Source organism: Juglans regia, chromosome 7, assembly GCF_001411555.2.
Source record: "Juglans regia cultivar Chandler chromosome 7, Walnut 2.0, whole genome shotgun sequence".
Lineage (NCBI taxonomy): Eukaryota > Viridiplantae > Streptophyta > Magnoliopsida > Fagales > Juglandaceae > Juglans > Juglans regia.
Genome location: NC_049907.1, coordinates 9,307,254 through 9,329,735, shown reverse-complemented (window position 1 = coordinate 9,329,735; position 22,482 = coordinate 9,307,254). Strand labels below are relative to the sequence as shown.

Below are 22,482 nucleotides of genomic sequence, written 5' to 3'. Positions count from 1 at the left end.
CCATTCGGGTCATCACCATTAAAGGTTGGAAAATCAAGCCTTACCAAGCGTGGAGGAGGCTCACCTCCTTGTTCAACATGTACCATCTGCTAATTCTGGCCTTCTGAAGATGATTCTCCCTAAGTCCAGCCACTGTGCTTCCGTTGCAACTCCATGGTCCTGCTACATGATAGAGTTTGATTACCTTCTGAGTGCCAACATTTCAGTCTCCAAATTTCTTAGTTGTGATTCTGTGAATTGTTTGAGTGATGTAAGACCTTCTTGTACTTGATTTAGGTGGGTACCTTCTGCCATTTTTTTGCTTCCTTTGCTTACATGTTACTCGAGAACGGGTTTCTAGATAACACTTGTAACACTGTGATTCTGTGATGGACGATGATGTAGGTGAATACAGGAAAAAGAATGGGTTGCCTTGCTTCGAGGGTAGGCTTCTCCAAAAAGTTGAGAGAGAGAGAGAGAGAGAGAGAGAGAGAGGAAATAATAGTTATAGAGAGCAAATAGGAATATTATAAAGAGAATAACTTCAAACATGTATATCTGTTATTATCCAAATAACAGCAACCAACGGTAACATGACAAGTAGGATACACATCTTTCTAATAGTAGGGTGCGTTACAGAGGAAAAAAAAAATCCCAGGGTCTGTCGAAACCGAAACCCACCCACCCTCTCTCTCTCTCTCTCTCTCTCACCTTCCCTCTCCTTCCCACATTCACAAACCCTAGCCCCCCCCCTCTCTCTCTCTACGTGTAGAACCATGATGCAATACTTGGGTGTTCTCATAGTTCCAGATTTCAATTTTTTTTACCCTTCATATAGTTTTTCTCATAGTTGTTTTGATGCCGCAATTGGATGTTGTGCTTGAGTTTTTTCCTCTGAACTTGTTTCTTCTAATTTTATCTGTGATGCTGCACTTGGGTGTTCTCATAGTTCCAGATTTCAATTTTTTTTACACCATTCATATATCTGGCAGACTGCAACTAAACTAAAGTAAGCTAAACTATTATCCCCATAGTATGTGACAGTGGAATATATTGGAGAAAAAAAAGCAAGAGCCTCGAGAGAGGGAGAGAGTTGGCCGGCCTGAAGGTTGTGCTGGTCTGGAGCTCGTGCACCGGTATGAAGTTCGTACGGTGTGCGGTGCTGTGGGTGGGTGTAAAGGTTTGAAGGTAGTGATTTGTGTTTTCAGAAGAAAAGGACAAATTTATTAATTATTTCTTATTTTTATTTTACTACCCTATGATGCGGCGCATGAGTCTTCTATGTGGATTGTTAATTTGTCATTAAAATATGCCGTTAAACGCAAGAGAAAGGTTCTTCCGTTCCAAAGTGTTTCTGTATTATAAAATCTGATATAACAAACTCGTACTAGAGCTATAGTGAAATAGGTACTAACGGAAATGGAAGAATCCCAAAAACAACCTGACTGTTACTAATTACTAGATGAAAGACAATAGTCGTGATGGGCTTGCAGGCCCATAAACAACTCAATATTAACTACGGACTAACATTCAAACGGGCTCTTTATTTTTTTTTGAGAAAAAGATACTTCATATAAATATCTCAAGAGAGATGATTGTGAATACAATGAAGATAGTCCTCTACATGGATTGAGTCCTCAGCTAACTCTAGGGAACTTCTTGCTAGGCAGTGCGCCACTACGGGCTCTTTATTAAATCTTGGGCCAAGGCCCATACGACCAATTAACCCTAACTGACTTCGGAACTCAGCTTCCTTCTCGTCTAACTCCCCAGTTATCATACTTCATCTTCCTCCGTAGATTTCTTCACCTCAGGAACGTCGTGTGACAGTGCCTTCTACACCAACCAAAACCGTCAGTCTCGACCGCCACTCTCGCATCTGTCTCCAGCCGTCGTCCACGAAGAACAACACGCACTTCTCCTGTTCTTTTTTATCTGTCTCTGTCTGTCTCTCTCTCTGTTTGTTTCTTAGGAATTTCTTCAAATTTCTGAATCGTTGATAACATTTGGGTTTTTTTTTTTTGTTACAAATCCTAGTACAAAACTTTCTAATAGTCTGAGAAGATTGTCCGCCGCAGCCACGGTTTCTCTTTCTCTCTCTCTCTGACGGGTTCATTAAATCATGATTCATTAGTTTATTTTGTTGTTTGAACTTTGAAGTTTTGAACATTGGAAGTTTGGAATCAATGATCATAAACTATCCATTTGTAAAATTTGTCAATACGTGGTACTTGTAGGATCAACGGGTTTTAAGGGGGTTTAAGCTGTAAAGACGACTCTAAGTCGGTAAACATTGGAAGCTCATCTTTTTGTAAGCCTAAGGTTACCCCTGTAGAGCACTGTCTTTAGGTATCAGTTAACGAGTCCTTGAAAATATTTACTATTGAATTTATATTTCACTTTGAACTTGTTTTTACGTCCATGTTTGTGGGTTCGCTTGCTTGTACTTTTTTTCTCTGATGTGCGTAAGTTATGCCCTACCTACCCCAAGGAAAAAAAATTCATGTGTGCATACTTTGGTTGTTTTTATGAACCCGAAGATGATAACTTTAGAATGTTCGATGGTTATTACTATGTTTTTCACCATTTCTTTTTTTTTTTTTTTTTTACCGAAATGTGCTGTTTTTTCCCTATTCTAATTTAGCGACCAAATTGAAGAAAAGGGATCTTGGAATTATTTGCTTTAAAGCTTGCTTAGTTGTTCCATAGTAAGGTAAACTGATAAGTTAAGTGCAACTGATAAGTTAAGTGCACATTTCAGGGTTATGGGATCATCAAATATCAGAGATTTGTTGACATCATTTAGTCCTTCTTTAGACTTCTTTGCCATAAGCTCTGGAGATGGTCGAATTAAGATCTGGGAAACTTTGAAGGGCCAGATACAGACTGAATTCTCAGACATCACCTCAACTGATGAGATAAATATATTAACAAGACATGAAAGAGGGCACCTTTCAGTTGATTATACATGCATGAGGTGGTTATCTTTGGACAGAAAGAGAAAAAGGAAGCTTGGTTACTCGTTGTTAGTCTTAGGAACAGGTAGTGGTGATATTTTAGCACTGGATGTCTCTGCTGGTCAATTGAAATGGAGAATTAGCGACTGCCACCCTGGGTGAGTTTATCGTGAAAATCACATACTTGATTAATGATAAAGTTTATTTGCGCCATGATTTGATATGCTACTGCATATGTTGTACGATCATATTAGATTTATAAGTGAGCTATAATTTTTTCCCATCTATCTTTAAATCATGACAGCTTTATCTTTGAAGCCCCGCGTTTAGATTAGCTGGCTTCTGTTGTAACCCACGATTAGAGTAGACCGCATTCCATCTTTTTTTTTTCTTTTGTTTTTTGACAAATATTGAATGCTGTTTCACATTCTTTCTTCTTTTCTTAATCACTTCACCTCTTTCCTTGATCCATAGGACCTTGGTTGACCAAGGCCTAGACAGACCCCCAAAACTGGGTAATATGCTGGAGCTGTTGCTGATATCAGTAGACTTGGTTGTTGATACCAGCACTGTCGACATAACTGACAAATAAATTACAAGGCAGACATCCTATGTTTTGGAACATTCTCTTGATAGTTGTAAGTCTCTAAAGAGATACTTTTTTTGTTGATGGTAAGATGATTCTATTAGTGAGCACAGAGGTTCCATCTAAGTACACAGGGTGTATACAACAGGTACACGTAGTTTTTTTTTTTTTATATAGGTAATCAAGAGATTTTATTCATAGGAAAATGAATGGAAAATGAATATAACTAGAAACTGTTTGTAGAAACACGACGTTGGTAATGTGGTGAAAGTTCTGCGGTCAAAGACTAGATTTTCAAGGGAACACCAGAAAAGATCTTAAATATGTGATATGAATAGTTATTTATTATGGCATGCGATAAGAATCTTTTAATATGTAATTAATTACGGAAGAAATTAACAATGAATGATTTTAGTTTAGCTGTAATGTTTTTATCTATATTTGGTGGACCTAATCCACTCCTCTCCTTCCCTCCTCTCTCTCTCTCTCGCTCATGTGCAGGGGTGTTAATGCCATTTCATCTCCTACGAATGGTTCCTGTATTTATACTGCAGGTGCTGATGGCATGTTATGTGAAATTGATTCTCTGTCGGGAAACCTGTTGCAGAAGTTCAGAGCTTCTACAAAGGCAATTTCCCGTATATCTGTTTCGTCAGGTAAATATTCTTTACATATTGGTGGTACTCTTGCCTTAAAGTGGTGGTGAGTTAACACATTGTACTGAGAACAGTAATGTTGTATGTGCACATAAATATCTTACAGAAGTATTTTAATTATCAAAAAAAAAAAAAAAATCTTACCGAAGTATTTTATCTGGAATAATGCAGTTGTATGGTTAGAATGTGGTGCTGTGGTTAAGTGAATATATAGTCAACTGTGTAGTGAATATGACATTAAAAAATTCAGATGGTCAGTGATGCTTTAATCTAGGGGATTCAGTCAGGTCTTATTCAATCATTTGGTATTGGAGGTTGTGCTGTATGAACTAGAGCCCCTTTAGACGAGACCACGTGTCATATGAAATATCTTGTCTGGCTACATGGTAGTGGTTGTAATAGCAATAATAATATTATAAGAAAAAATGCTATATACTATACCATCATCCTACTCTCATCCAACTATGTTGATGTGACATTTCCTATCAACTTTTGAATATATATTTTAAAAAACAAGAATTGATTTAAGCGTCGTACGTAGTGCCGCATCAGTATAGTTGGATAAGAGTGGGGATAGCATCTAGCATAACTCTGATGATGGCAATAATAATAATAACAACAACAACAAAAGAAATTGTAGAACGTTAAACATAAATGAAGTAACTGCTGAGTGTTCAGGGAGAATACTTTCCATGTGTTAGGTAGAAATAAATTATTGTGTACTTATTAATCCTCTGACATTGTCACCTTGGATGCAAATTCCTCAGATGGGAAGATATTAGCAACTGCATCTGCACAGTTGAAGATTTTCAATAGTTCTGATTACAAAAAGATGCAGAAGTTTTCTGGGCATCCTGTAAGTCTGATGCAGTTCTATATTCTTGTTGTGTCAACACTTTTTTCCTATTCTCTTTAGATGAGTGAATATTTAGTCTGTGTGGTTATCTTTTCCAACTTTCTGATCTTATTTCTTAACTCTTCATAGGGGGCTGTTCGCTGTATGATTTTTTCTGAAGATGGGAAGTACATTCTCTCCTCTGCTGTTGGTGAAAGATATATAGCAGTATGGAGGATAAGTGGCAGCAAAAAGCAGTCAGCGAGCTGTGTTCTTGCAATGGAGCACCCTGCTGTAGTACTTGACAGCAGGTGCATTGATAATGGGGAAGCCAGTGGTGCAGGTCTATATGTTTTGGCTATTTCAGAAGCTGGGGTTTGTTATCTTTGGTTCGGTCAGAACATTGAGGAGCTACGCAATAACAAGCCCACAAAAGTCTCATTGTCTTTTGAGGACATGCTATCTATAAATCATAAGGGTGCATTACCTACAATATTTGCTGCAAAATTACAAGCCATTACCAAACCTATGTCTGGGCAGATCTTTGTTGCTTATGGGTTGCCAGTAAAGCCATCCTTTCAGAAGATTTTAGTGCATTCTGGCTCAGATATAAGGTTGAATATCTCCAATGATGGGGTTCTTCTACCAATTAGTCAATCTCGCATCAAATCTAAGAAAGGATTAGATTTTCAAAATAGAGGTATGAGTCCGTAATGAAAAATATTCCCTGTTCTATTTATTGTTAATGCAAAGTCATGATGTTTCTTGAAAAGAAAATGAAAACAATTGATATATAATAGATAAAATAAAGTAGGTCCTTGGGATTGAGTGTTTTCTTGCTTTGATAAATCCAGTTGCACAATAATCTTATATGAAACTTTTTAGTTGCTCCTCCTTATCTTTCATTTTCCATAATGAAGTTTGAAGATTATTAAAATAGTCACACCTGCACGATGTGTGGGAATAAATTGTTGACTTTTAACTCCATTATATTTTTAATTTTGTTTATAACCTGATTGTGAACTTGTTCGAATGTTGACTTCTTCAATTACCACTTTTAATGAATTTATAAATAGGAAAGAAGATGAAATGTTATAGATGAAACAAAAATAATTGTCCATTACATTTAAAATTCCATGACCTTTCAAATTCTTTAAATTTACTGTTATTTAATTCCGGAATTGATGGAGTGGCTCAACAGAAGCTAAGCTATTGCTTCGAAAATTATTGTAGATGGTCTGACTATATTGGTTCACATGGAAACTCTTTTAGTGTAGCCACCATGTTGTGACTGAATTTACTATTAGTGCTTTATTTTCGTTTTTAATTCCTACAGTTTGCTTGCATTTATTTTATTTTCCTTTATTTTTGGTGTTGGATAATGCACATATGCGATGTATATTGTCTATTTTCACCAAGTATAACAGTGTATGTGCTTAACGAGTAATGCTAGGGACAAGCCCCATACAAGCCCTTTGTAAAAAAGTGGGTCCCACTAATAAAGAATAGTTTTTTAAAACTTTTTTAAGGTGGGGTCCACTTTTTTTCAAGGGCTTGTCTATTTGGGGCTTGTACAAATCATTTCTCATATGCTTAGTGATCTGCTTTGATATTAGTTCCTTCATTAGTTACATTTTATTGTGTTGATTTTAAAAACTTGTTTGGTGATAAAACAGTTACTGCATTAGACCGCGCAAATGCGGAGGATGCCGTACTTCCTATTCCGAAGATTTATTCTCATGAAAAAAAGAAAACATATACAAATATGATTGTTGAGCCTGATGAGGTAACGGCTCATTCGAGTGGCAGTAACAGTCAAGTCAAGCTTGTAGAGAGTGAAGGTATGTCTAATATACTTTCCAGAATCTTGTAACATTTTATATTTTTGCCTTATACTAGTCTCTCATATGGTTTATAAATTGATTTTTAATTTATCAGTTTGGGGCCAGGACATTCTTTTAATGACTCTTTAGGAAGTGCTTGTTCTTCTGATAATTTGAACAATTTCTCGTCCACTAAAGGTTAAATTTGAGTGGTTTTGAATAATATACTCTGGTAAATCATCCACACAAATCTCTTTGGATGGAAAAAAGCTCGCCTCTTACAGATAAAAAGTGGAGGAAAGGATATATGCAGACTAAAGGGAGGAGTAGCCACCAGACAAAAGCATGGGCATGGAAATGGGTTTGGGTTTTCCATTGCAGCGATCTCTCACTATCTATGACTATTGGTAAAGAGCCTTTAGTGTTTCACAGCCTGATGTTGTATGTGGTTTTGCCATATTGGGTGGGTTGTGGAAGTAATGCCAATCGATGCATGTTTGCACAAGGGTTTAATGTGGAATTTTCTATATTTTTCACAGGTTATGATGTAAATCATGAAGTTAAACTTTCTTAAAGTGAAATTTCCTCTATATTTCAGCATAATCTACTCTATTTGGTAAAATTGCGGTTGGTGTGATTTCAACTGAACTTCTGGCAATGGCCATGGACCAAGTGGCCTTTGGCCAAAATATGGGTTTCCTCTTTAGAAAAGGAAACGATAAAGTGGCATATGTCTTTCTATTTCATCGGTCTGTGACCGATATATGCTGCTTGTTACCAACTTTTCCTTTTAGAAGAGTAAAAGAAAGTTTTTTTAATGGTACTCCTGCTTGGCCCTATATGCCTGCTGGTCTGTGCAGATGACATGGATGAAGTAGAAGTGGAAACTGAAGCATTTTGCATGGAGGACAAGCTGAGATCATTAGGGATACTTAGTAATGGAGATGACCTAACATTAGACTGTACGGTTGATTTTGCAACATTCAAGGGTGTTAATCTTGAATCTGAAATGCCACCGAAGAAGGTTTGTTTGATTTCTATTGTTTTTTTTTTTTATCAAGTCAGAAACTAAATATCATTGTCTCCCCACTCAACAACACATACTCCTCATCCCCTGTAAACAAAGGGGAAACCATCAGCCATTGTTATTTACTCTTTATATGTTTCCTCTACCAGATAAGGGCATCTGTTCTATCTATGGACCCTAGTGATGCATACAAGTTACTGCAAGTGTTCGTGTCCAAGTGGCAATTTAGGTTAGTCCTTTCTCTTCTATTGATGGTGTTGTAAATATATTTTAATCGGTTTTATGTAGAAATCTATTAACCATATAATTTCTGAAGCATCTTCTTTGTATTCTACTGAGCCAACTCATTCTTGATTTTATTTTTTATTTTATCTTATTGATCTATCCCAACCCTTAACATACTAAAAAGGCCTTTCATTGTATTGTACCACAATTAATCTTCTCGATTTTTTTATATTAATATTTAAAATAAAAAGGTTTGAAGATGAAAGGTTTCTTACCATTTATGATTACTAATTCAATTGAGAGAAAAAAAAAGACTTTTCATCTTATAATACCCATTTCTTGTCTCTTTGGCTTTCCTGCCACTTAACTCTTCTATCACTTTATTATTACTTTCCAGTAATAAAAAAAGGACTATTCATCTTATTGTAGCATTGACTCTTCATTACCTATCCGTTTGGTTTCTTCACCTCTTAGCTCTTCAGCCTCTTCTATTTTGAACTCTTTCTCACCAGGTAATTTTGATATTTATTGAGATTCAAATTGCCATTTTTCCAGATGATAAGAATATTCTTGTTGTCTTAACAGGACATGCAGTGGAAAGTATGCCCTTCCATGGATATATCATATACTTTTGAATCACAGTCATCATGTTATGTCTCAGGAGCCGACAAGCCAGATACTCAACTCCTTATACAAGGTGAAATGCTGTGAATTTCTTCCTAGTTTTTTGGAGTTTAATTTTATAAATATGAAATAGTGGATCAGTCATGTTTTCTCTGATCACAACCTTGTGCTTGTGCTTATATTATAGACATTTGATTATACATCTAGATATGTCTTCATCTACAGTTTTGTGGTACAAATTGAATTTGATGGATGGTTGTAGAAGGGGAGGATTATAAGGTGTTAGAAAGGCCCAAGGATAAGCCTTTTTTTCCTAATTAATGTTTGATTTAATTAGGATATTTGATATGCCATAAGATTCATAAAAAAATTTCATTTCTATAACTTCGCTGAATGGGAATAAAGATAAAAATGTGGGGTCATTGATCAATGGGCGATCATACTCTCTGGATCTGATTATTTAATGTCTTAACGTGGGGGAGTAAAAATATCTTTTCAGAAGCAAGCTTTGATCTAAAGTTGTCATACATTGGATGACATGTTTAAATCATGTTTTTCTTCATGCAGATTACTAAACCCAGAGGTGCTGCCATCCAACCTTTATTACAATTATCGGGTCGTTTGCAACTTGTGATGGCACAGGTTTTTAACTTCGCATCCTCTCGTTAATGCATTATTATCTTATGAATTTGTTGGTTTTTAAGTTCACCGTTCATACTCTTTTTACAGATTGACAGGGCTTTGCAGAACAAAACTCGGATTTCGGCATATGATAGCCAAATAAATGAAAGTGAAGATCAGGGTGAAGAAGTTGATGAAACTCTTTATGGAGAAGAAGATGATGAATCTGAATTAAGCAGTGATGACAATAGCTAGGTGCATTGTACCATATGAGGTAAATACTACTAAGAACAATGAGATTTTATTTTTCCTTTGTTCTAGAAGCCTATATAATTAGGAGGTAGACAGCTTGGAAGAGATAATTATGTGAGCATCCATCCGTGAGCTTTGGTTGACATTTTCAAGGCCTGGTAAGGTACTTGGAGTTTGATCTCAAGGTTTTAGTCATGCTTGGAGTAAAGGTCATAATCCTCATGTAGGCAAGGCTGCTGAAATCTATGGATGAGACAGTAAGGGTGTCCTTTCTACCAGTTTCATGTTGATCAAAAGAGGGTTAACAAATGGTGCAGGATGTACATCAATTTGGACCAGGTTGTTTACCAATGGTGCCAAATTAACCGACTTCAAACCTTTCTGTGGTCAGGCTGATTCTCGCCTTGTCTTATTGACTACAGCTTTGTTTTCTTCTAGTTTTCCTCCTTGCTCATGGGGAGGAAATTCGGGTCATGTCCAGACTTGTCCATCGAGTGTTCTTTTTTTTTTTTTTTTTTTTTTTTTTTTTTTTTTTTTTTTTTTTTTTTTTTTTTTTTTTTTTTTTTTAATTTTTGCCTGTAATGCTGAATGAGGCACAGTTTTGTCTTCCACCACACGAATTATTGCTTAAGAAATATGTCCTATCATGTTATTTAGAAATATAAATTCTTCTAAAGGTTTATGCCATGGTACACGGTTAATTTGTTGCAATTTTAGTTCTACGGGAAATAAGGGGTTGAGGTCGGGTCTGGTGTATTTTGGATTGTTTTTTCACGGACTTTTTGGGTCATTTTGGGCAAGGTGTTTTCTTGTATACATTCAGTGTATTTGGTTTCTCCTTTTGATATATATAATTTTTTATTTATACAAAAAAAAAATTGTTGCAACTTTAGTTTTAATATCATTGATGCGGAAATTTCAGTTGGCCATCAATGCGGAAAGGGTTTTTATACCTAGAATTTCATTCTTGCCAGATATAAATGGAAGTAATGTCTTTCTATTTAAAAGAACACAATTCTCTATTAGATTAAGCTTTGCAATGACAATAAATAAATCACAATGCCAAATATTAGATTCTGCTGGAATATATTTACTTGAACCAATATTTTCTCATGGCTAGAGGTGAAAAAAAGAATTGGTAAACCAGATCGAACCGAACCGGTGGGTTTGTCTGGTATCAGTTTCATTTTTCTCAAAACCGATCAAAATTGGTTCAGTTTCTATTTTCATTTTTCTAACACCGGACAGATTCATATATATATATATATATATTTTAATTTTCTATATTGTATAAAATATTTTTTATATTTTATATGTTTTTTTTTATATATTATATAAAATAATTTTGTATTATATGATAAATTACTAATTAATACAATATTAAATTTTAAAATCTTAAATAATAACTATATATTATTACTATAGTCTATTGTATTAGTAGTTATATTAATACTATATCATTATATATTATAATATATCACTATAGTCTATAATATAACTATAATATATATTATATAATATACTAGAAAAATCGGATTGAACTAGACCGGAACTGGTAAAATCGAAAGTACCGATTTAGGGGTGTAACTGATGCGGTATCGGTTATTCAAATATCAAAATCGATATATGCCGGTTTAGTGTAAAATTAGACCTGCACGTTTAGGTCTAGTGGGAAGCAAAATTAAAACTGAATCAACTCAATTTTTTTAAAAAACCCGTCTATTGAAATGATGCCGTGTAGAATTATTTTCAATCCTAACAATGCATTTTCAACATAATTACCCCTGCCCCCCCCCCCGCCCCCCCCCCCCCCCCCCCCCCCCCCCCCCCCCCCCCCCCCCCCCACCCCTGCGGGGGGAATCTTGGTTCCCTCCCATTCTCTCATACTCCTTCTCAGTTCTCAGTCATCATGCAAACGGCAAAACCTTAGCAAAGTAGACTCCAGCCCCTTTTCGAAATCATTGCAGCCCCGCCCCCTAAGGACCTAAGGTATGATCTTGATTCTCCCATTTTCTTTTCTCAAATTTCTCCTAATGTAGTGAAATTTCTCTTTGAATAGATTTACATATTTACAGTGTAGTGATTATAATTAATCATTGATAAATTTGTATAGAAATTGTTAGATTTGTTCATTCCCATATCTTGATTTGTGAGTCAGAATATTGTCAACTAACAACTCATTTATCCATTTGCTCTATCTTGTTGCATGATTGGTGCCTGTTGGTTAGACCATGCACCAAATACCAAATTGAATGGATACATGCATGTTCTCAGTTTCAAGCACAAGGAGAACCGCATATTAGTTCATCTCATCAATTATATATACATATTATATATGGTATATATGCTTGTGGATGAAGTTTCTAAAGTTCTTACCTAAATTTTGGTGTATATGTTTTATTAATCTATAGTTTAATGGGATTGATTTGGAGGAGATATAGTTTAGTACTTCAATTTGACCTTATGCTTGGCTTGACTGTTGCTAGACCCTAGCTTGACCCTGCTCGATTGTGGCTCGACCTTGGCTCGAGCAAGAAGCCAACTCGTGAGTTCGCTCGACACCCCTCAACAGTCAGCTCGAGCAGGAGGCCAACCCGTGAGTTTGCTCGACACTCGCTCGACAATCAGCTCGAGTAAGTGTCTGCCCTAAACGTCCACTCGACAGGTGCTTGAAACCTCGCTCGAGTGAATGTTCTGATTTCTGGGCCCAAAATGACCCAAAACTATAGTAACTATTAGTCTCATGTGTAACTATTATTTATTTTTGGTCTGATTACTTTATATATATATATATATATATATTCATGAGTACTGCAACAACTGGTCAGTGTTAATTATCAATCCATCGCTTTCTTCTAGTGGTTGGATATATAAAAGGTAGTAACCCATCCCTTTGTCAAAGAGAAAATCGTTTGCAATTGCTTTCAAACCGCTCAACATATTATTATTGATGTCAAATTCATTAACAAGTTTGTTCAAACTACCACAATACTATTACCTAGTTATGTTTTAATTTTTCTGCTGGCAACAAAGACATGGAAAGAATCACTAATGAGCAAGCACAACAACACCAGCACACACAAAATGCACACTAGCACACGTCTTAGGCTGAACTTTCTCATTTTCTTCTTGAATCTGGACTTTAAATTTAATCTAATTTTTGTTTGATTATTTTTTTAGATGGACCCTTGCCCTACAAAAGAAACCATTTCAAAAGACTACTACAGATGACGTGAACGAGTCAACACAGGGCATTCCTCCACTCCCACCCAATGTAAATACTAAATCGAGTGTTAGTGGACCACTTAGTGGTAGAGCTAGGTCAATGGTTTGGCATTACTTTACAAGAATACCAAAAGGTAATCCAACTAAACCTAAGGCTGCGTGTAATTAATGTGGTGCATCGTATGCATGTGATACGAAAACCAACGATACAAAGTCCATGAAGTATCATATTGAAAAAAAATGTAATAAACATCCGTTTAATAAGACGGATAAGTACCAAACTACTCTAGGTTGGAAGGCGGATGAAGGAAGTGGTAGTGGGGGATTTTTGCCCATAGCATTTAGTGTTGAGGCTTGCAGACAAGCCTTAGCAGAGATGATTATTCTTGATGAGTTGCCCTTTGTGTTAGTTGAAGGGGAGGGTGGTTTTAAGAAGTTTATACTTGTTGTTTGCCCTAAGTGGGTAGAGATTTCATTTCGTATTACGGTTGCAAATGATTGTTTTAGTATGTATATGAGGGGAAAAAATAAGTTGAGAAGTGATATTCAAGGGCAACGAATTTCCCTCACCATGGATACATGGACATCCGTACAAAATCTCAATTATATGTTTCTCATTGCACACACTTTATTGATGATGATTTGAATCTACACAAGAGAATTCTTTCTTTTTCTTTGGTTGAAAATCACAAGGGTGATACATTTGGTATAGCCATAGGGATGTGCTTGCATGACTATGGACGACTGAAAGTACTAGCAATCACTCTTGATAATACAAGTTCTAATAAAGGAGCAATTTCTTATTTGAAAAAAAAAAACAAAATATATGAGTGACACTGTTTTGGAACATGAATTCTTGTATGTTCGATGTTGTGCCCACATCTTAAACTTAATCGTCTATAAGGGATTGTAAGAATTTGACGAGTTTATTGCAAATGTGAGAGGTGTTGTGAAATATGCTAAATCTTTCTCTCAAAGGTGGAGTACATTTAAGAAATGTGTACAGTTGGAAGAGATTACATGCAAAAGTTATGTTTGTCTAGATATACCGACTAGGTGGGACTCCACCTATCTTATGTTGGAGAGGGCTAGAAATTTTTGAAAAGCTTTTGAACGGTTGGAGGAAGAAAATTTGGGGTTCCTTAGTAATATTGGAGACAACGATGATGACGATGATGTGGTGAATATGAGGACGTTGAAGAAGTTAGGGTCTCCTAATAATATCGATTGAGAGAAGGTAATGTTGTTTGTGAGGTTTGTTCAACTATTTCACGATGCAACTTTACTTTTTTCGGGGGGTCAGTATGTAACTTGTAACTCTTTTTCCGGTGAAGAAGGAACCCCTTGGTGGGATTAATGACCATAAATATGAGAAAACAATTTTACAAATATTGGGGCAACATGGATAATATGAATATGTTGTTGTATGTTGGGAAAATCCTTGATCCTCAGTATAATATGCGATATCTTGACTTTGCATTGGAATCAATGTATGTCCATGATATAACAAAAGTGGCTGATTAGAGTTGGAAGGTGAAAAATGCTTTAGCCTGCATGTATGAGGCATATGTTGAAAATGAAGAAGAAAACAATTCTGTTCAACAACAGCAGTGCACAAGTTTCTCATGTGAAGATGTAAATCCTACAGTTAGTAGATTTGAAGATAGGAAGGCACAGAGATTGACAATATTTAAGCAACGGTTACAGTAAAAAAACTCTTTGGAAAGCAAGTTAGAGGTTGATAAATACCTAGTTGAAAGTTGTGAGGAACAAGATGCGAGTTTTGACATTCTAAATTGGTAGAAAGTTAATTCAGCTGGATATCGTGTATCTTCAAAAGTTGCACACGATGTACTTGCAATGCCGGTATCAAGAGTGGCCTCTAGATCTGCATTTAGCATAGTGAGTTGTGTACTTAATCATTTTCGAAGTAGTTTAACTCCGATGATGGTTGAGGGTCTCATTTGTGCACAGAATTGGCTTTGTTCTTCTTCTACTCCAATCAGTCTTTGGACTTTAATGGATGAGGTGAAGGATTTTGAGAAGTAGCTAGATATGCGTATATAACAAATTTACTTCCTTTTATATCTTTTATGATATATATGTTATGTAAATTTATATAATTTTTTTTTAATCTTTTATGCATAGAACTTGTTGGGGAGGTTGAAAACTCTATAGAGGCGTTAAATACAATGTCTACACCTAATGCAGATTAATGAGGTGAGAAGAATATACTACAAAGACTTGAATTAATTTGCTGAACACTTGAAATTTTATGGATGGGCCAAGAAAAACAAGCTGAAATTCATGTCATTTTAAAGTCATATGCTTTGATATTACTATATATAAGGACTAGGGCCGAAAATTGGATAAAATGTAGTTGCTGACTAGAATGATAGATATCCACTAACATGTTTATTAATGTTGGATAAAATGTAGTTACTAACTTACTATATTTACAAGTCTTCTCTCTCAACCGTTTGCTGAAGGGCGATTGGAAGGTGGAGTTTGTTAGTCTGTTTTTTTCCTGCGTCAGTGGGAGGAAAAGGGCGGAGTCAGTACTCACTACGGTGGGTTGCAGAGGAGAAATGGAGGAGATAGAGGAGGTTTGGAGTCGACTAAGGCTTAATGAAGAAGAAAATACTCCTATCGAAGTAAATGGAGGGGAGGATGAGAGTATCAGGAGAAGGGGAGAAAGAAGTTTGGTGGGGAAAATATGTTCGACGAGAAGGATCGGGAAAGAAATAGTAAAGGCGACAATGGAGAAGATATGGAGGGTGGGGAAACCTCTAGATTTTGAAGAGATTGGTTTCAATTGCTTTGCTATTACCCTAGCAAGTGCGAGAGTACTGGAGGGGTGCCCCTGGCTTTTTGACAATTTACTGTTTGTGCTAAAGGTTTATGATGGGGAAACTCAAACAAATCTAATAGACTTTGATTCTGCAGAACTCTGGGTTCAAATGTACAATCTGCCGTTAGGATACATGAATAAATGGATGGGGAAGCAGATTGGGTCTTCGATTGGAAGGGTGAGAGAAATTGATGTAAATGATGATGGAATGGCATGGGGTTGTTATCTAAGAGTGAAGATTGAGTGCAATCTGAGGGCTCCTTTGGCCAGAGGAAGAATTGTCAATATTTCGGGAGAAATGATCTGGGTGCCTTTTCAATATGAAAAGTTACCAAAGCTGTGTTTCAGTTGTTGATGCATTGTTCATGGGAAATATGGTTGTACTGGGAGAGGGGATGGGGAAGGAGCACAACATGGGACCTGGTTGAGAGCAAGGGTGGTGAATAGAAAACATAATAAGAGAAAGAGGAACATTAACCGAGAGGAAAAAAGTTCTGAGGAGGTAGAGGAGGAGAGGGTGGATGGTATGAAAGGGGAGGGACTTAAGAAGGGGGGGGAGCCTATAATTTTCTCTAAGGAAGTTATTACTAAGGCAAAGGAGGAGGAGGAGGAGAAGAGTTTGGATAGGGGAGAATCATATGTTAGTGGGAGGATTGGTCCAAAAAGGCTAGAGGAGGGGGAGGACTCAGTTCCAAATTTGAACTCCAACTCTTCTCGGGTTGATCAATTGCTAGAAGTAGATCCAACCTCAAATGTCAAAGGTCAGTCTAAGGAGCGAAGAAGGAGCTGGAAAAGGAGAGCAAGGGAAAAGGATTAGGCTAGTTTGGTATGTCTTTCGAACCTTAACTATAAACGTTTTTTGATTGATGAAGTTGATGAAATGGCGATGGTTGTGGGAGGAGAGAAGGCAAGAATGAATGAGGGTGCAGAGCCTGCGGAGGATCTCTGTGAGGTGGTGGCTGTGATGCAGCCCCACTAGGCATTATGAAAATCATCAGTTGGAACTGCCGAGGGCTTGGGAACCCTCGGACAGTTCAAGATCTTCACCTCATGGTGAAGAACAAGCAGCCCGATGTGGTTTTCCTAATGGAAACCAAGGTGAAAGGAGGAAGGTTGGAGAGGTTGAAGGGAATGTTACAAATGGATGGTTGTGTAAGTGTGGATCCATTGGGAAGAAGGGGTGGATTAGCTTTGTTTTGGAAGCATGAGGAGGAGGTGGAGCTAGTAAATTTCTCACAATGGCACATTAGTGTTTTGATAAGGAAGAAAGGGGAAAGGGGTGAGTGGTTTTTTACAGGATTTTATGGGCACCCGGATGTGAGTAAAAGGAAGCTCTCGTGGGATTTACTGAACAAAATAAGGCCTTCAAACCAGGCTGCTTGGTGTGTTGCTGGAGATTTTAATGAAGTTCTTACATAGGCAGAGAAATGTGGGGGAAACCAGAGATGTGAGAGTCAAATGACCCATTTTCGTGAGGCCTTAGAGAGTAACAGTCTGTTTGATTTGGGTTGTCAGGGTGGTTTCTTTACCTGGAGCAACAGACACACTGACAGTTCTTTTACTAAAGAAAGATTGGACCGATGTGTGGCAAATAACCTATGGAGGGCTTTGTTTAAGGAGATTAGGGTGGAGGGACTTGCAGGGAGAAGTTCTGATTACTTACCTATCCTATTATCTATAATGGGAATTGTGGAAAGACAAGGTAGAAGGATTTTTCCTTTTAGGTTTGAAGCAAGCTGGATAAAAGAAGAGGGTTGTGAGCAGCTGGTAAGACAAGGTTGGAACAGAGAGGGCAGAATTGCAGATCCTATAAAGAGAGTTAAAGTTCTTTTAGAGGCTTGCAGGGGGATCTAGTGGGATGGTTCAGGGGAAAAGACAAAGAAAGAGTAAGAGATATAGATATGCTCACTAAAAGAATTCAAGAGGTGCAGGATCAATAAGGGCCACAGAATGTAGAGGTACTCAGATCCCTTCAGAAAAATGTGGGGTCTTTATTAGAGCAAGAGGATTTGAAGTGGAAGCAACGAGCAAAACAGAAATTGCATGGGAGATAAGAACTAACCAGAGAAGAAAAAAGAACAGGATTTTGTTTGTGTTGGATTCAAAGTCAAATCTGAGATTGGATCAAAGAGGGATTGCTGATGCTTTTAGATCCCATTTTTCTGAGATATATACTACTGCTGCCCCTTCTAGCAGCATCATTGATTCTTGTTTAAATGCTGTAAAGGGCAGAGTTACTGAAGATATGAACAATTACCTGCAGCTGTCTTTTACAAGGGAGGAAGTGTTAGAAGCTTTAAAAATGATGGGCCCTCTAAAGTCCCCAGGACCTGATGGTTATGGGGCATGTTTTTTACAGGCATATTGGGGTATTGTTGGGGATGATGTGTGTGAGGTTGCGTTGAATTTTTTAAATGGGGGAAGGATGGATAGTGGACTGAATCATACCTTTGTTGCCCTTATCCCAAAGGTTAAAGAGCCAAAATTAGTAAATGATTTTAGACCTATTAGTCTCTGCAATGTGATGTATAAAGTCATTGCAAAATTTCTTGCGAATAGGTTGAAGAGAGTGCTAGGGAATGTTATCTCAAGAAACCAAAGTGCCTTTGTCCGTAAAAGGCTTATTATTGATAATATTATAGCTGCATATGAAGTCTTGCATTCTATGAAAACAAGGCAAAAGGATAAGGTGGGAAGTATGGCCCTAAAGCTTGATATTTCTAAGGCATACGACAAAGTAGAGTGGTCTTTTCTTAGGGAGGTTATGAGGAAGTTGGGGTTTTGTGAGAAATGGGTGATGTTGATAATGGATTGTGTGTCTACTGTATCCTATGCAGTTTTGACAAATGGGAGCCCGGGTGATTTGATCAAGCCTACAAGGGGTCTGAGGCAGGGAGATCCACTCTCTCCCTACCTCTTTCTGTTGTGTGCTGAGGGGTTGAGTGCTATGCTCAATCGGGCAGAGGAACAGAAGGTTTTAAAAGGTGTGGCCGTGGCTAGGGGTGGTACAAGAGTGACTCACCTTTTGTTTGCAGACGACTGTATTATTTTTGGTAAAGCAAGCTGGTCTGAATGGAGGATAATTATGAGTATCCTGGAGTTATATGAGAAGGCCTTGGGTCAAAGTCTGAATAAGAAGAAGACCACTGTTTTTTTCAGTCCTAATGCAAAGTCAACTGTGAGGGAAGGTGTGTTAAAGGAACTTGGGGCAAAACTGATTACAAACTGTGAGAAGTATTTAGGTCTGCCAATTATGGTTGGCAGGTCACGATATAATTCCTTTAGAGGTATAAAGGATAAGGTGTGGTAGAAGGTGAATAACTGGAAGAACAAGTTTTTATCTCCTGCTGGGAAAGAGGTTCTATTGAAAGCAATTATCCAAGCTGTTCCTAATTACTATATGAATGTTTTCAAGTTACCTAGAAAACTTTGTAAGGAAGTTGCAGCGGTTATGGCAAAATACTGGTGGGGTTTTAAGGAAAATGACAAAAAAATTCAGTGGAGAAGTTGGTCAAAAATGGGTGTGTCAAAGGCTGAGGGGGGTTTGGGGTTTAGAGAGCTAGAAAGATTTAATTCTGCTCTGCTAGCCAAACAATGTTGGAGGTTGTTCACAAATCCTCAGTCATTGGCTGCTTTGGTTCTGAAAGATAAGTACTTCAGACACTCTGAGTTACTGCATGCAAAGTTAGGCCACAGACCTTTTCTGATCTGGAAGAGTTTATGGAGCTCTTTGGAACTTCTCCAGGTTTTTCTGATCTGGAAGAGTTTATGGAGCTCTTTGGAACTTCTCAATGCAGGTTTGGTATGGAGAGTTGGTACTGGATAGAATATAAAGGTTTGGGGTGACAAATGGATTCCAACTTTGTTAACTAACTGTATTCAATCTCCTGTTGCTGTTCTTAGCAGAGAGGCGAGAGTTAGTGAATTCATTGACTCCAATTGTGGGGAATGGAAGGAAGTTCTGATAAGGGAGGTTCTTAATGAGGATGAAGCCATGGTTGTGTGCAGCTTGCCTTTGAGTAAATCTGGTATGCCTGACAAACAGATTTGGGGATCTACAAAAGATGGGCTGTTTAGTGTGAGAAGTGCCTATTATTTAGAGGTGGGAAGGAAGAGGAGGGAAAAATGGGAACAGTTAGAAGGGGCAAAGCTTGATTGGAAGAAGATTTGGAGCTTAAATGTGCCGGGAGTAGTTAAAGTTTTTCTTTGGAAAGCTCTAAATGATTGTTTACCAACTAGAAGGAATTTGTTTAAGAGGAAAGTGGTGGACAATCCTTGCTGCCCTGTGTGTGAATCAGAGATGGAGTCTGTAACTCATGCTGTATGGAGTTGTCGAGGAGCAATGGATGTCTGGGCTGAACAGAAGAGTCCCTTGCAGAAATGGTCGAGTGAGGAGCTGCAACTTACTGAGTTGTGGGATATGTGGTTTAAAAAGTTACTCAAAGGGGAGCTGGAGTTGGTGACAGTGGTGATGAGGGGGGTATGGCTGAGAAGGAATAATCTTATCTTTGAAAAAAAGTTTGCTAACCCTGGTGCAATTCTTGAACAAGCTGCAGCAACACTAGAAGATTTCCAGATGGCTCAGGTATCTGTGAAGGGAATGGACGTGGTTTCTGCAATAGGAAGAAGAGGTAGCAAATGGAAGGCCCCACGTTGTGATCAGGTGAAAGTTAACTGGGACGCTGGCTTGAATCAAAAGGAAGGTATTATGGGAATTTGTATTGTTGCAAGGAATGATAAGGGGGAGGTTATGGTATCCCTGTGCAGTTCGAAGAGAGGTTACTACAGTCCAATAGTTGCTGAGACAAAAGCTCTGTGGAGAGCAATGAAACTATGTGCAGATCTGCATATGGATAGAGTTGTTTTTGAGGGAGATGCCTTAATGGTTGTGAAGGCAGTAAATAGTGAAGAGGAAAGTTGGGAATGGTTTGGTCAAATGGTTGAAGATGTGAAAGGAGTATTGAAGAACATACCAAGTTGGATAGTACAACATACGTTTAGAGATTGTAATCAAGTTGCGCATAAGCTTGCAAAAATGTCTCTTTCTATAGTTGAGGAAAAAATCTTGATGGAGAGTGTTCCACCAGAAATCCAAAGCATTGTTTTACAGGAAAGTTTGTATACAGATATCTCATAAGTAATACAAAGGAGGTTTAATTAAAAAAAAAAAAAAACTTACTATATTTACATCATTTCAGATTTTACCTTGCACAGTAGACTGTAGTTGCTGAAAATCTGTTAGTTAGAAAATCTGTTACTCCAATGTCTACACCCAATAATTTGTTGAATTAATTTTCAGAAGAATATACTACAATGTAGATTGAAGTTTATGATATTCTTCAATGTCTGGAATATTGGAATTTAATAGTTTATGATATTCTTCAATGCCATATATATATATATGATCAAGTGTACATGCATCATGTAATATGTACAATGCACGAACACGAAGGCATTGATTTGTTGAATATTGCTTAATTAATTATTTGATCCACAGCGAGACTTGGAGTAATGTTTCCGTTTGGTGCTGAAAGCTTGCGAGGAGATCAAGTAGTATTTGCCGTTTGGTGATCCATCCTTACAAAGTTGTGTTCGGCCTTATTAGTAGGTGGGTTGTGGGCCATGGCTAAGAGCCTAGATGCGTGGTAAATTGTAATAATTTTTGTGTCATTTACTTTACTTTTTTTGGTTTTTTAATTTTTTTTTATCTTTTATTTGGACTCTTGGAGTTGTGGACTGGAGTTTGTGTTACATTGTTATGGGCCTATGGCTAGTTGTCTTTATTTTTATTTTATTTATTTATTTATTCGGAGTTTGCAATTTGGATGATTACTGATTAGGGATTTTTTTTTTAAAATTTTTTTATCTCTATTTTTTTTAAATTTATTATTATGAGTCTATAATTGATAACCTTGTTTCAGTTGTTTGAATGGAAATAGACAATTTTTAATTTTTTGTAGTGAATTTTCATTTTCCTTTCAAGTTCTTTTTTGCTATTTTTTAGCTTAAATTTGATAAAATGTTAGTGGACTGAAAACGTACTAGAATTTTCACTATAAGGCCGAAAAACAAAGGATGTTAGGATTGGCCCATTTGGTATTGGATCAGACCGACGAACCGACTAGACTGACTGGATTAAAAGGGACCGGTCCGGTCCAACTCCAAAGATTGTTCGGTTCGGTCCAGGGTGGGAAAATCTTGGACTGAAAGGATCCGATCCGGTCTTAAACAACTCTTATGGACCGACTAGACTGGACCAAATTCACTCCTAAATACAAATTAGTAGTAATCTCACAATAAAGCAAAAGATGATCCACTGATTTTTCATACATCTTTCACATTGTGCCTTTTTCTCATATAGTCCATGGTGAGAATCTTTCTTAGGATTGCCTAGACAAGAAATGTAGCTCTCAAAGAGACCTTAATCTGCCGTATTCTCTTTCAAGGAAAGGTGATGTTATCATGGGGAATAGGGACAAATGAACCTTGAATATCTTATTTTTAAAAGGGGCCCAAATAAGCTTGTCTTCGCCAATCCCGTCATGGTCTATCCATTTGGCATGGGAGTTCATCTCAAAACTTGGGATTACAGCAAAGCTCGTCAAAGAGAAAAAAGTACCAATCCAAAGATTTTGATATGGAGAAGGAAGAATTACCAATCTGAAAAAGAAAAAGAGAACCATCTTCGAAATTTCCTTGGGCATGGAAAGAGATCCTCCTTCAGTCCAAGGACTATCAGAAGCGCCCCTTTGAGCTATGTGAAAGAAGAACACTTGAACAGTATGTTTAAAGAAAAAATAAAAAGAATAAGTTTAGGGAAA

General features: G+C 37.2%; 1 protein-coding gene across 7 annotated transcripts; it reads left to right on the top strand.

Annotated features, from left to right (window-relative positions):
• Positions 1–1,737: 1,737 nt before the first annotated feature.
• On the top strand, positions 1,738–21,438 carry LOC109004159 (WD repeat-containing protein 43-like). Of its 7 annotated transcripts, none has more exons than XM_035692249.1 (12): positions 1,739–1,922; positions 2,741–3,094; positions 4,024–4,178; positions 4,946–5,034; positions 5,164–5,713; positions 6,690–6,854; positions 7,697–7,860; positions 8,013–8,092; positions 8,674–8,785; positions 9,280–9,354; positions 9,442–9,607; positions 21,159–21,438. In XM_035692249.1, exons 2-11 carry the CDS (start codon positions 2,745–2,747, stop codon positions 9,586–9,588), a joined length of 1,887 nt encoding a protein of 628 aa, XP_035548142.1. In that variant the 5' UTR covers positions 1,739–1,922; positions 2,741–2,744; the 3' UTR covers positions 9,589–9,607; positions 21,159–21,438. The 7 variants fall into 7 exon arrangements, with proteins under 7 accessions (XP_035548143.1, XP_035548142.1, XP_035548141.1 ...); XM_035692248.1 differs by lacking the exon at positions 21,159–21,438 and adding an exon at positions 9,818–10,294; XM_035692247.1 differs by lacking the exon at positions 21,159–21,438 and adding an exon at positions 9,813–10,294.
• Positions 21,439–22,482: the final 1,044 nt, after the last annotated feature.

What these genes read in the sequence shown, in the direction of transcription:
- LOC109004159 (XM_035692249.1), top strand. Translation starts at nt 2,745, where the DNA reads ATGGGATCATCAAATATCAGAGATTTGTTGACATCATTTAGTCCTTCT. An exon ending in ATTAGCGACTGCCACCCTGG is followed by an intron (nt 3,095 to 4,023) that starts GTGAGTTTATCG and finishes GCTCATGTGCAG; the next exon opens with GGGTGTTAATGCCATTTCAT. An exon ending in TACTCAACTCCTTATACAAG is followed by an intron (nt 8,786 to 9,279) that starts GTGAAATGCTGT and finishes TTCTTCATGCAG; the next exon opens with ATTACTAAACCCAGAGGTGC.